Source organism: Silene latifolia, unplaced genomic scaffold (assembly GCF_048544455.1).
Source record: "Silene latifolia isolate original U9 population unplaced genomic scaffold, ASM4854445v1 chrun_scaffold_16, whole genome shotgun sequence".
Taxonomy (NCBI): domain Eukaryota; kingdom Viridiplantae; phylum Streptophyta; class Magnoliopsida; order Caryophyllales; family Caryophyllaceae; genus Silene; species Silene latifolia.
The window spans coordinates 494,433-508,691 of NW_027413123.1; the positions used below are offsets into that span (position 1 = coordinate 494,433).

Below are 14,259 nucleotides of genomic sequence, written 5' to 3' on the forward strand. Positions count from 1 at the left end.
AACCTACGTCCACTATTCCCGATTAATAATTTTAGTACCTTTCTACGGATTACAAAATTATCAACTCACTCGTACAACTAACTGTAGTTGTAACTCAATTAAGTACCATTACATACTCGGTTTATCTATCTTACGTTAATAAAAAAGTGTTTCATTGTTCTTTTGATGTTCACATAAATAAACGTATAAGAAACAAATATAAGCACTATTATCCAATAACGATATCAATATACGTAATTGACAAATGAAGAACTCGACTTTTTCAAATAAAAAAAAAGTAAGAACACGTTTAAAAGCGTTTGCAATTAAAAACATTTTTTACTCTATTTTCGTGATTTGCTTGAAAGTGTTTTTGCATGAAAAGTCTTAACCCTAAATAAAAGAGTAAATGTAGTATTTATAGAAGACGGAAACTAGGGTTCGAAAAAGCGAAACCCTAGGGCCGTGTGTTTTCGTGTCCTCTAAGAAAAGAATTAGGTTTAATTCTTCTCTAAGATATTATCTTATCTTAAGAAAATAATATCTTGATAAATAATAAAGAAGATATGAAATCTTTTTTAATATATATAACAAGATATATTCTTATTTTTATGGAAATGATGTATCACTAGATAATAAAAGGAGATATGAAATCTCTAACAAATTATTATCAAATAAGACATTCTAAACCCTAACTTGCGCAAAGGGAAAACAAGGACAGAAACACGATTAAGACAATCGTGCATCACCAGGAAACCCTAAGCGGCACGAAACCCTAGATGGTTTCTTTTTAGGGTTTATCATGAACAATTGCATAAATCCTAGATAGCATGACAACCCATAAGTTGTATTACTGATCAATAGAATAATGAGGAATTATTCACCCAAAATAAGTATAAGATCTAATCATAATAAATAATTTAGTTTATAAAACCATTTCGAAATATTTAAGCTTTAAAGTCATGTTCTTCATAAGTAATCCAAAGTTATAGTTGAAATGATTATAACCATGGATTTGGTTAGTAAAGTTCTAGATGAAATTGCTATAACTTTACTTCTCAAAAATGAATTTAAAGATACCATTACCAAATGACCACCTATACTATCTAATCTTCCTGGAGATCTTCAGTAGTTGGTCATCTTCGTATCTTGAATATAAGCTCTTCATCTTGAGCTTCAAAACTTGTATTTGGCTTTGTATTACTAATCAACAAGCTTTGTTCTTCCAAAGTTACAGTTCAAGTTACTATAACTTTGCCTCTTCTTTCTTTAGATAATTTCATTGTTTAAAGCTCTTGTAATATTCAACCTACCATTACAAGTACCAAATATATAAACACAACATACTTGTCATTATAAAAACTCAATAGAACATAAAACTATACGGTCCAACACTCCAATATCTGACAAAGTGGAATTCAACCACATGGTAAGGGGAGCTTGTGCAATAACAACTCTTCAAGCCCAATAAGCATTCGAGTGAGGGCGCGTAATAGGAAATAATAATAATATTTTTGGTTTAGATGGTTCATCTACCAAAGGGAATATGTATTAGTGTGAATGGGTGGTAATCATATGTGCCTCACTAACAGAATTTGTCAAACATGTGACTCGATTATCACCCACACAAATAAAGAATAATAAGTTGTACTCATATAATTACTGAATAAACCGATTTTTATTTTCTACTCAGTATTAATATGTACCTTATTAGTCGTATTGGAGAATAAAATCTTATATGAACCTCTGATTATCAGATCTTAAAAATAATAGATGAACACAATAAGATTATTAATTTCTTTTAGCTCGGACGGTTCAGACTCATGCTGATGACCTGTTGTTAAATAAAGAAAAGAGAGAATTGCAAAAAGAAATTAAGAGAGACAAAACTGTCTTTATTCCATTATGATGAGGAATATATCTATACATATACAATGGCGTATAGTTTCATTAATACAATAATTCTAGAATATTCGAAGCTATGGACATTCATATAATATTACATAATAATATTTCATAACAATTGCCTTCTTTTCTATCCCATTTAACTATAGCTCAAACTCACAAGTATGGGTATGAGTTTTTTTTGTACATACAAGTTTGGTTATTAGTATTAATTGAGTTTGAGTATATTTTCCGGTAGTTGCTTAAGGGGAAAAAGTCACGAAAATTCCCTATATAATAAGAGAATCGCTTATATACTAAGAGAAAAATTTGCTCTCCAAAATGCATTTAGTGATAAAAACTTGTTCATTAACCTATTATCTTTTCCTTCAAAAATATAATATTTAAGGAAACTGTATTTTTTTTTATTAAACTGTATATTATATTTTTAAAAATAAAATTGATACTACTTAGAAAACTATAAGCTAAAAATTATTATATCATTTATTAGTGTTATTATTATTATTATTATTATTGTTGTTGTTGTTGTTGTTGTTGTTGTTGTTGTTGTTGTTGTTGTTGTTGTTGTTGTTGTTGTTGTTGTTGTTGTTGTTGTTGTTGTTGTAGTTGTTGTTGTTGTTGTTGTTGTTGTTGTTGTTGTTGTTGTTGTTGTTGTTGTTGTTGTTGTTGTTGTTGTTGTTGTTGTTGTTGTTGTCGTTGTTATTATTATTATTATTATTGTTATTGTTATTTTTTTTCACTACTACAATTTAAGGCTACGAGAACGCCTCTAAGAGAACGGTTGATAGCGGAACCGGTCTCTTTCTTATTTTTAGCTTGGCGCGCTCGTAAATTTACAAAGATAACGGTTGTTTGTTCCAACCGTGCTTGTAAATTTACAAAGAGAACGGTTAGATTTGACCAACCGTCTTAAAAGAAATAAGAGACCGGTTGATATTTAGAACCGTTCTCCTTGAAAAACAAAGAGCACGGTCTCTCTTTATCACCGTTCTATTTGTTTATTTGCAAATCCTAAATAATATGAACTTCCCGTTTACACTTCTCCGCACATACAACTTCTATTGCTTTCTTTCAAACACGAACAATCATCGCTTTTGCCCCTTGTCCGTGGTCGCTCGTATTCCTACGTTGCCTCCTGCCGCCGTTAGGTCTCTATCCCGCCGCCACCTTTCTTCCTTTTTACAAGGTTTGGTTTGATTTAATTTTTAGTGTTAATTGTTGTTGTTTGAGGTTTAAACTAGTCTTATATACATGAATTACACTTATTATGTTGCTAAAATGTTGGGTAATTGATTATTTGATGTTAAAATTGAGATTAAGTAAGTTAGGGTTTGTATTATTTGGGGATTTTTGTTATTTGGGCAAAAATATAATGAATTATGTGCTAGGTGCAAATCGATTATCATTTGATGCCCCCCCAGCTGCTCAGCGACATAGGATATTTGATTCTAACAAAATGATCAGGATGTACCATAGGAACTAGGAAGTCAGTTTTGTCGAATAATGTTGGGACTCCTGGTACATGTAAATTTGCAGTTGATTTCGAGTCAGTAGTGATTAAGATTTACGGATTCATGTTCCTAGAAAGCGGTTCATGTCTTTTAATTATAGATAGTTTGAAATGTCAATTGCATGTTGTGAGAAGAAGAGTGAATTAAAGCTTACATAAATTGCATGTTGTTGTGTTCAAACTGTATGCAGAAAATTGGAGGTAGTATACATGTGCCAAATCACCAAAATGCATCATTTGAGAGGTTAATTGGTTACTCTTCACAAGGTTATTCTGCTACTCATTTTCAGGTAATTAATCTACCTTCTAAATCTGATTAATATTTACTTGTGCAACGAATTTAACAATATATTTGTACTACAACTTGTGACCTAGATGGGTTTGCTTCATTTATTAAAATAGTTATAAGTAGTGCGTGTCTATAACATACTTCCTCCGATTCATTTGGTTCTTTTCATTTTTACTATCCAGTTGAATCGGGTGGAGTATAATTTTCCAGTTAATATACGTATATATTTTCTTATGAATTTTGATTTTGTTTTTCATACTATATATAATATATATACCCACATGTAATATTTTATTCCCTCGATTTATTTATGGTTTAATAAGGCGGCATTAGGACAATGATGAGATTGTGTACTCTTTATGGGATTAGAAGTTAGAACAACATGCTGGGGCCAGACAGATTGAAGGCCAACTGATAGGGGTGTTCATTAGATGGTCCGGACTAAAGACCGGACCAGACCGCGTAATTTGGTCCGGACCGGACCGGACTATACTTTATTTGGCCCGGTCCGGTCCACGGTCCACCTATTTACATAAGTTTGGTCTTCAGTCCGGTCCTGGACCAAACCGAACGGACCGCGGACCGGACCGTGGACCAAACTTTTGTAAGGAATATCTTTGAAATTGTATGATATACAGATATTTCTCCTAATCTCATAATATTGTTTTGTAATATATTACTTTGACATATTCTACTACTCGAAAAAAAAAATCTAGGTTATTAATATAAATTAAAGTAATCGTCAAAATAATAAGGTAACAAAAAATGTATTATTTGGTCCATATGGTCCGGTCCGGTCCATACATTTTTATGGTCCGGACTGGACCGGACCATTATAGCTATGGTCCGGTCCACGGTCCACCATTTTACCCTTATTTGGTCTTCGGTCCACTAAGTTTTGTCCGGTCCGATCCCGGACCGATGAACACCCCTGCCAACTGAGAGTTTGGAGATATTTGATAAATCATGCAGTGCATTGTACAATGTAAGAAATAAAGAAGACCACAGGCTTATTTTCTTTAATGTAACAAAGACTGAAGCTTTCAATCTGTCGACCTATCAAAGATGCAATTAACAAATTTCTTCTTCTCGTAGAATAAAAGGTATGCTCGAAAAGCAGACATTCAAATGTGCTAGGTGCAAAAATATAATGAATTATGTAGTTTGAAATTTCTGTTCTACAACTATTGTGTGCTAACAACGAATGCAACAATTTTTAAAGTGTTGTGAAATCGATTGGAAAAAATTACCAGCCTGGTCGACAGGTTGCGTAATTGAACCTTCTCATCCTCTTGTTTTTGTTATATCTATATTTATGTGTGTGACAGTTCTGTTTCCGCCTAAATTTTTAGCTAACTAATTTTGAGAAGATGCTTGATGATGAAAAAAGAACATTTGAAGGTCATTCTGCCACAAATCTTCAAAATGATCCTCTCCTACGTCGCTTCAGAGAAGCTGTTTGGGTATGTTAGATTCAGTTATGTTGCCTTTATAACGGATGACTTGAATCAGCTTGGCTTGCAGAGTGTTCATCATGCAGATCAGCCAATGCCTGGCGGAGAGCAAGAAGAATTCAAGATGGTTGCTGATACAGAAATTGGTATTTTTAATTTTTTTTTGCCTAATAACCGGAAAGATGGTCACTGATTTGTCGGAGCTAGTTCGCAGGTTCGTACTCAATCTTATATTTTGATCAATTTGGTTTAGAAGCAAACAATTATTTTTCTGTATAGGCCAGCTTAGTGTTCTGTAGTCGAGAAACAATATGGTTACAGATCTTCTAGAAAAGATGAAATGGGTTCTATTTCGCACGAGAAAAATGAGTTAACGACATCTTCTTACAAACTCGCAATCTATTTAGAGATTTTATCTTTTCTATTGCTAATCAATCTTCTTACTATGTTTAATATAGCAGCATGGATTGCAAGCATGTGTATGAAAAAAGAAGCAATTATGCACCATATTTGGCACACCACTAAATCTAACAATTGCCTTGTTCAAGGTATTTCACCATCAATTCTATATTTGTATGATTTGTCGATTCAGTTCATGTTTGTTTTTATCTTCATGTATTTCTCTTCCTTTCAGATTGCAAAATAGCCTTGTGTGCTTCAAGAGTGGTTTGTGATGCCTTGTTACATGTCGAAATAGAGCCAAATGCGTCCACAAAACAAACAAACTCAGACTCGCGGTGGTCCTTTCAAAGACTTGACTACTTTTAGTGACAATGATTCATCTTATTCGTAGTAGGTTGTACGTTACTTCCATTATCATTCAGACTTGGTATGAAACGACAATTAGTTCGATTAGTTTTTATTTTAGTTATTACCATTGTATTTATTTTACTTTATCTGCAGCATTTATTTTACCGTCCTAATGGTTCAAATTAAATCGGAAGGTTTTTGTGTAAAAATTGCTGGAGTTTCTGAATTGTAACAGGTTTAATTTTTATGAGCTATACGATTCAATCATGTAGGGTTATGATAAAAATGTAAATATTTTTTTTAAAAAAATAAAATTAACAACCAAGACGGTTAGTACCATCACGACTGTTCTCTTTGAAAAGGTAGATATAAGGCGCCAAAAAAGCCAAAATTCTAACAAAGAGAACGGCCTTATCAAAGAGACCGGTTCTTATATACAACCGTTCTGTGTGATATATCAAAGAGAACGGTTGTGGAGCTAGACCGTTCTGATTGTTGTTACAAAGAGACCGGGTTGACTTGATTTCAACCGTTCTCTTAGATCAAAGAGAACGCTTGGCCACAGGACGGTTCAAAGTACCTATAAGAACGGTTAGAGACCGTTCTCTTTGATCATTTTTGTAGTAGTGTTTTAATGAAATGTAAGAATTTCATTAAGCACAAAACGAGCTATTACAAGCTATACCAATTTTAATACATCAACAGTTCCAAAAACCCAAAGAAACAGGTTTTACAAAGACAAGCTAACTAAATTCAACCAAGCTACATCATTCATACTCAGGCCCTGGGTAGATTTAGTAGCCAATTTCATCTTCACCTCCTTCTTGATCTGAATGATCACACACTCAGGCCTCAACAGACAATTATCAACCCGCACTTTGTTTCTTTGCATCCAAATCTGATAGAAGGCAGCCAACACATTACACATAAGGACATTCTTCTGTAATGAAGACCCCTGCCACACTCCAAGCCAGTGGATCAGATTAGAGTTAGGCCAAGAGACATGGCAAATTTCAACCATATTAGTTACGATCCTCTTACTGTAACTACAGTTATGAAATAGATGGAGATAACTCTCATCAGCTTCCCCACACAAGAGACATGTTGCATCAGGAGCTATACCTAATGCAAGCAGCTTATCCTTCAACTGCATACCTTCAAGAGCTATCAACCTGCCAATGAACTGGTGTTTAGGAATACACCAGCTATTCCAAAGGTACTTATGCCACACTACTTTCTGAAATTTTGGTCTGATAAACTTATAGCCACTACTGATTGAGTAGCCTTTAGGATCCATAATCCACTGATTATTGGTGTACCCATGAGCAAGTTTAGTTTTAGTTCTACAAATGACCTTCCAACCCCAGTTAACATCTCCATTGGGATTGTAATCATTCCAGGCCGTCCCTTTCAAATAAACATGATGTACCCATTTAACCCATAATCTATCAGGATAAGAATATATCCACCAAACAAGTTTTCCTATTGCATCAATATTCCAGGATAGGCTATCCCTGATGCCCAACCCACGTTCATCTGTTGGAGAACAAACTTTTCCCCACCCCATAGGGGGCACCCTAATATAGTCCACACTTCCATCCCAAAGATAGTGTCTACAAATAGAGTTAATCTTATTCAGTACTCCTTTTGGGATAAGGAATATGTTTATCCAGTAGTTGTACAGCGTAGTGAGGACTGAGTTTACTAGCACCAGCCTCTCTGAGTTGGATAATTTTTTGGTACCAAATCCTCTAATTTTAGTAACAATCCTTTCAACAAGTACTTGACAGTCCTGCTTAGCCAGTTTCCCACAGGTAATTGGTATCCCCAAATACCTGAAAGGTAAATGACCTTCAATAAATCCGGAGAATTGCAGTACATAAGCATAAATTTCCTTAGAGACTCCTTGAAAATAGGCATTAGTTTTATTAGCATTCATCAGTAACCCTTATGCTTGTGAAAAAGTACTAAAGGATCTCAACAATACCATAATAGAGCCAATATCACCCTTACTGAATAAAAGTAGATCATCAGCGAACATAAGGTGTGATAATCTCAGCTTCCCACACAAAGGATGAAATTTGAATGCCATAGTATTAGTAGTGTAGGCAAGAATTCTACTAAAATATTCCATGGCCACAGTAAATAACAAAGGAGAAAGGGGATCCCCTTGTCTCAAACCCTTTGCCCCTTTAAAATGCCCAAAAGTTTCACCATTTAAGACCAAGGAATAAGTAGCAGTAGACACACACTCCATAATCAGGTGAATCATATGGTTAGGGAAGTTCAGGCTACTCATCATTTGTTCAAGGAAAGCCCAACTTACAGAATCACAGGCTTTCTGTAAGTCCACTTTAAGCATAAATCTAGGTGAAGCAGCTCTTCTATTATAACACCTGACTATGTCTTGACAAATTAAGATGTTCTCAACAATGCTCCTCCCTTTAATAAACCCACTTTGATTCTCACTAGTGATGTCAGGGACTATAGCAGCAAGCCCATTACAGATCAACTTAGATATACATTTATAAACCACATTATAGCAGGAGATTGGTCTAAACTGGGTAACACTATGGGGAAGGTCACATTTAGGAATGAGGGTTACTAAGGTATAATTTATTTGTCTAAGCAATTTCCCTTCATGAAAGAAATCCTGAATGACATCATAAATATCCGTCCCCACAATGTCCCAAGAGTCTTTGAAAAAGGCACTAGAATAGCCATCAGGTCCAGCAGCCTTATGGCTAGGTATAGAAAATATAACCTTTTTAATTTCATCATCACTGACTGGAGAGAGGAGAATATGCTGGTGTTTCTCAGTACAAACATGTCCCCTCTGCACCACAGCCGTATACACCTGCCTGGTCTCAGTAGAAGTACCCAAGAGGGAGGTGTAGATTTGCAAGAAAGCAGACTGGATGCTGTCAGTATCCTCACATAAGACCCCCTGAGTATTAGTAATACTTAAGACCTTACATTGGCCTACCTGCCCTTGATTACTTGATAGAAATACTTGGTATTGCTATCTACTTTTTCCATCCAAGCAACCTTAGATTTCTGCACTAAAAATTCATGGAAAGCATTGGCCATGAATCTAATACTATTAGAAGCATCTCTCTCCATCTCAATAAGCTGTATGTTTTGAGGCTCAACCCTTAACCTGTCTTGGATATACTCCAAATGCATCTTAGCTCTATGGGAATTATTTTCAATATCATCAAAACTCTCCTTATTCAGCTTTCTAAGATGGAATTTTAGATTTTTAAGTTGTCTTGTCAATTTATACATCTTTGTGCCATACCAATTGCCTTTCCAATTAGACTGAACACAAAGCTTGAAATCTCCAGCTTGACTCCACATATTATAGTATTTAAAATATCTTCTCTTCTTCTCTTCATCATCAAAAGCTTGAATGACACACAAGGTATGATCAAAAATTCCTTCACAATAGTACTAAGCATACACAGAAGGATTATCATGGAGCCACTGATGATTAACCAGCACTCTATCTAGTCTACTATATACCCTAGTAGTTGGGTCCTGCTTATTACACCAAGTAAAGAAGGAACCACTAGTAGGACCATCAGCCACCTCACATTCATCAACACAGGCCTTGAAATCTTCCATTTCCTCCACAGTACTATTGCCCCTCAATCTCTCAGCAGGCACCAGTACAGTGTTAAAGTCACCACAAATAACACATGCTCCATAAATATTCCTCTTAAAATCACTTAATTTGTCCCACAATTCTTTTCTCTCTTGGGTCCCATTATATGCATAAACCATAGTCAACCAAAAACAATAGCCAGTCCCCAAGTCAGTGATAATCATATGAATGAACTGTGGATTATAATCAAGAAATTGGACAATAAACATATGGGGCTTCCATTAAATCCAAATTCACCCCTCTTTATGTAGATGATTATTAGTATAAATGCACCAATGACTACACAAATTATTCCTAACACAATTTTTAGACAAGGCCTTGACTTTTGTCTCAAGGAGGCCAAATAAACCTATATGATGTTGATGCATAAACCATTTAATACTATTTTGCTTAGATGGGCTATTCAACCCCCTAACATTCAAGAATCCCCAATTATACATTACCCCCCTTAGGAGGTAATGCACTACCGTTTGTACCTACTCCTACTTTAGGTGTTGTATTGTTAAGGGATTCCATGAAGGTGTCTGCCCAAATTTAATAGAACTCCTTCCTGCCTCCTAAATTTCCTGCCTACTAAGTCTGATGATGTTCTTAGCAGGGGTATTGTCCATATGCTATTTCCCATCTCTACTCCAGGACACTTGAAATTGGTTAGGCTTCTCAACAGGAGTACTAACAACTGCCTCATGATTAGGTATGTTGGTAACAACAGGAGGAGTGGTCGTTATTAGCACAATGGGAGCAGCAGTAGGCTTTGTCTTCTGTTTAGGCCTCCACTGTTGCTTCCCTTTCTGCTATACGACCTCTTTCTGAGTCCCTGGTTCCTTTGGTTTCTTATATTTTTCAGACTCATGTCCTATCCCATTATATTTCACACCAAGTAAAGGTTTCCACTCAAACTCGACCTTAATTTTGACAAGACAACCATCCTCATCAAGAAATTTAATAGACTCAGGAATGTTGGGTACCAAAAAGTTGTCATATGCTGGGAGATTAGTCCTGGTTAAAGCTGTCTTCAAATCCTTACATACATACTGGGCGTCTATTTTTATTCTTCCAAAGGGTGTCATTGCTAAGATTGAAGCTATATGTAGGAATTTCTTATGGAGTGGGGGTTCAGAATATGCTAAAACTCCTACAGTAGCCTGGTCTAAAATTTGTAAGGGAAAGAAACAGGGGGGCTTGGGCTTAAAGAATGAATGCTTATGGAATAAAGTTGCAGTTGGTAAACCTCTCTGGTGGATCCACGCTCACCCTGACAAGCTTTGGGTTCAGTGGATTCATAGCACATATATAAGAGGTACTGGTTGAGGGAGTATCAATGTCCGAATGATGTTAGCTGGAAGTGGAAGAAGGTATGGAAGCTCAGGAATGAACTGCAGCCTGCCTACTCTCAGAATGAATGGAGCATGATTCCAGGTAAAGAATACTCAGTTGGAAAAGGCTACTCTTGGCTGCAGCAGCCATCTCCTGATGTGGTATGGTATCATCAGATTTGGAATAAGTGGACTGTCCCTAAGCATGGAATGATTGCCTGGCTGTATCAACATCAGGGCCTTAACACAAAGGACAAGCTATTTCGACTTAATATTAGCAGTGACTTCCTCTGCTGCATATGTGGAAATGAGGAGGAAACTCCCGAGCATCTGTTTTTTAAATGCAAGTATAGTAAAGAAATCCTGACTCTTATCCAGACCTGGACTGGAATTGATTTACCTGACAGCAGAGACTATGACTGGAGAAGGAATGCTAGATTTTATAGATTGAAGGTAGAGATCCTGCACAGCATTATGAATGCAGTTACCTATCACGTGTGGAGACAAAGAAATGGATGCAGGTATGAGATGCAACTTCAAAGACCTGAAGTCTGTGTGGCCATGATTCAGTATGAAATCAGGACAAAAGTTCAGCAACAAATCAAAGGCAATTTGGCTTGGAGAGATCTTGAATGTATTGAAAAACTTATGTAATTATGTTTTTTGTTTTTTCTAGTTTGTCTGATGCCTATATCAGACTCATATAGTTGATGTATCTTGGTACTCTATCAATATAATTTACCTTTACCAAAAAAAAAAAAAAAAACCATTACCCGGGCAAATCCCAATCTGGTCTTATCCGTCGTAGCAGCATCACATCTAACAAAAGCACCCAATAAACCAACTATTTTAGGCAGACACTTACCCCAAAATTTCAAAGGAAGATTATGCAATCTAACACAAACTGGTACATCTTTGACTTCAGACTTCTCCAACAGCACGTCTTAACTCCACGGCCGAACAATGAGCGGCTTATTATTGAAGAGGAAGTTACCCTACTGATGAACAAGATCCCTTGGTGCAATTGTCTTAAACCGCACTAAAAACACTCCATTCGGGAAAAAGGAGACTCTGTCAATCGGATATTTTGCCCATAGTTATCTAAGGAAACCCTCCACCACATCAACCGGCGGATTTGCACCCAGAACGAAACCATAAACAGCAGACTTCCAAAACTCCAGTTCCTCCTACACATCCTCCTCCGTGAGGCTTAGTAAGGCACTTGGCTCTTCAGCAATTGCACCTAATCGTTCTTTCCCTTTTCTGCGGCCTTGAACAACCCAGTCAGAAGTTGTCTCAGGAACCGTTTCAATCACAGTTTGAGTCTCAGGGACCAATGCTTCGAAGTCATACGGGGCTATTTCAACCACCGTATTTATATTCAACGTTTTCCCATTATCCCCATTCCCAGGGCCGCCTTTGACCGCCATTGAAGTAGTGGGAACATCAGCAACCTTATTCGGGGTAGAGGTTGGAGGTGGAAATTGTTGTGGATCTAAACAATTAATCGACATTTTTTAGGGTTTTAGAGTTTTTTAGGGTTTTTGTTATCTTGAATTTCTAATTTTTAGGCTTTTTCTCTCTCTATCTCTACACTCATTTAACTCTTAAAACGACCATTATTGTTATTATTATTATTGTTGTTGTTGTTATTATTGTTGTTATTGTTGTTGTTATTATTATTATTATTATTATTATTATTATTATTATTATTATTATTATTATTATTATTATTATTATTATTATTATTATTATTATTATTATTATTATTATTATTATTGTTTTTGTTATTTTTATTGTTGTTATTATTCTTATTATTGTTATTGTTATTGTTATTGTTATTGTTATTATTATTTTTTTTTTTTGCAAGAAAGTTATACTCATCTATATTCATCCATAAAGAAAAATAAATGAGAAGGTTCTTACAAAAAGCAAAACACAACCAAGGAACAAACTAACGGTCCCAAGCCACACTATGCTACTTGTTTACAAGCGAACATCTTATATGAGAATTTCTACCAACTAAAAGTCGGATTTTTAAAACACACTGAAGTTGTTTAGCAAGGAGGTCAGGATATTGTTATTGTTATTGTTATTGTTATTGTTATTGTTATTGTTATTGTTATTGTTATTGTTATTGTTATTGTTATTGTTATTGTTATTGTTATTTTTGTTGTTGTTGTTGTTGTTGTTGTTGTTGTTGTTGTTGTTGTTGTTGTTGTTGTTGTTGTTGTTGTTGTTGTTGTTGTTGTTGATGTTGTTGTTGTTGTTGTTGTTACTATTATTATTTTTTTTTTAATTTTTTTAATTTTTTTTATAAAACCACAAACTTTTATAAATCAAGCAAAAGTTTACAAGAAATTAGTGGACAGCTGAGATACAATCTGGGCGCCACTCCCTTAGCGATAACAAAGTTAAGTTTAGTAAAAATGTAAGCGGTCACGCGAACCCCTGCATCCTAAGAAACATAGAATTTCTGGATCCGCTTGAGCAAAGCCACAACATCTGTATCTAGCTCTCCCAGCGAAAAGAAAGAGAAGGGTAGGAAACCATAACCAGCCGCCATGAACAAATCCCGGTACTTGGCACACTTTCACTGAGCAGTGTTAGCAACAACCCGGCCCGACAAAAAATCGGACAACCCAGTCTGAGATAAGGGGAAAGACCCCATCAGATCGACACACACATCATGCCCCATGTCCCAATAATAAAGAAGCAGATCCGTCGGATGAAGGGAGCTACCATGTCCATCTACCAAACCGATATCAACCTCCCTACAAACGGAGATCCCCGACCTATAGCAGATGTCCAATAAGGTGTCACGAATGAGGTTATGCCGATGCTTAACGCCCACAGTACCAGCACATGACACAAGATGATCACCATAGATATCCCCGTCAAAAACCCGAGAACAAACAGGACAGGGCCGAGACACCGAGAACAACGGGACACCCAAGTGATAGCTAAGAACACTACGATAGGTCCTCCCATTCATAGTCTGCCCCAATCCAGAAATAGGAAACGCACGCAACCAATCAGAAGAGTGAGTCCCCTGCTGAGATTTCCACATGCAACCTGACACGGAGTTGTGGACGCGGGCCCACGGGGGCGAAAAGTGAGCAAGCTTTTCTTGTGCATTTGTGGAGTCGCCACCAATTTATTGTGGAAAATTGTAAACCGTTCGAATACCTCGTGCCATGTCAAGACACAAAGTAGTGACATGAACACCAAGAACTCGTTACTCTTAGCATTCTATGTCTAGAATGACTCTCGTGGATGCCAATGAACACGGATGTTCACAGAGATTTGGACTAAGGGGTGAGGGTACGTATTACGAAGCTCTTTTGATCGAACACCTAATCCCGCCCGCCAAGAAAGCGGCCTCTACT

General features: G+C 36.2%; 4 protein-coding genes across 5 annotated transcripts; 2 read left to right on the forward strand and 2 right to left on the reverse strand.

Moving 5' to 3' along the window:
* The first annotated feature begins 2,912 nt into the window (after nt 1–2,912).
* On the forward strand, nt 2,913–6,132 carry LOC141637210 (E3 SUMO-protein ligase MMS21-like). Of its 2 annotated transcripts, XM_074446774.1 has the most exons (4): nt 2,913–3,070; nt 5,036–5,283; nt 5,599–5,685; nt 5,772–6,132. In XM_074446774.1, the coding sequence occupies exons 2-4, from the start codon at nt 5,061–5,063 to the stop codon at nt 5,903–5,905; spliced, it is 444 nt and encodes a 147-aa protein (XP_074302875.1). In that variant the 5' UTR covers nt 2,913–3,070; nt 5,036–5,060; the 3' UTR covers nt 5,906–6,132. The 2 variants fall into 2 exon arrangements, with proteins under 2 accessions (XP_074302875.1, XP_074302874.1); XM_074446773.1 differs by lacking the exon at nt 2,913–3,070 and having other exon boundaries at nt 4,997–5,283.
* Nucleotides 6,133–6,617: 485 nt separating this feature from the next.
* On the reverse strand, nt 6,618–7,826 carry LOC141637284 (uncharacterized). Its single transcript, XM_074446843.1, has one exon. It carries the CDS (start codon nt 7,824–7,826, stop codon nt 6,618–6,620), a length of 1,209 nt encoding a protein of 402 aa, XP_074302944.1.
* A 2,685-nt stretch (nt 7,827–10,511) lies between these two features.
* LOC141637285 (uncharacterized) lies at nt 10,512–11,524 on the forward strand. Its single transcript, XM_074446844.1, has 2 exons — nt 10,512–10,854; nt 10,974–11,524. The coding sequence occupies exons 1-2, from the start codon at nt 10,512–10,514 to the stop codon at nt 11,522–11,524; spliced, it is 894 nt and encodes a 297-aa protein (XP_074302945.1).
* Nucleotides 11,525–13,463: 1,939 nt separating this feature from the next.
* Nucleotides 13,464–13,940, reverse strand: LOC141637286 (uncharacterized). Its single transcript, XM_074446845.1, has one exon. It carries the CDS (start codon nt 13,938–13,940, stop codon nt 13,464–13,466), a length of 477 nt encoding a protein of 158 aa, XP_074302946.1.
* Nucleotides 13,941–14,259: the final 319 nt, after the last annotated feature.

Bases quoted from the DNA above. Each gene is read 5' to 3' on its own strand.
- LOC141637286 (XM_074446845.1), bottom strand. From the start codon at position 13,940: ATGTGGAAATCTCAGCAGGGGACTCACTCTTCTGATTGGTTGCGTGCG.
- LOC141637284 (XM_074446843.1), bottom strand. From the start codon at position 7,826: ATGAATGCTAATAAAACTAATGCCTATTTTCAAGGAGTCTCTAAGGAA.
- LOC141637210 (XM_074446774.1), top strand. From the start codon at position 5,061: ATGATGAAAAAAGAACATTTGAAGGTCATTCTGCCACAAATCTTCAAA. The intron at 5,284-5,598 runs GTATTTTTAATT...TTAATATAGCAG, and splicing joins GGTTGCTGATACAGAAATTG to CATGGATTGCAAGCATGTGT. The intron at 5,686-5,771 runs GTATTTCACCAT...TCTTCCTTTCAG, and splicing joins TAACAATTGCCTTGTTCAAG to ATTGCAAAATAGCCTTGTGT.
- LOC141637285 (XM_074446844.1), top strand. From the start codon at position 10,512: ATGTTGGGTACCAAAAAGTTGTCATATGCTGGGAGATTAGTCCTGGTT. The intron at 10,855-10,973 runs GTACTGGTTGAG...GCATGATTCCAG, and splicing joins TCATAGCACATATATAAGAG to GTAAAGAATACTCAGTTGGA.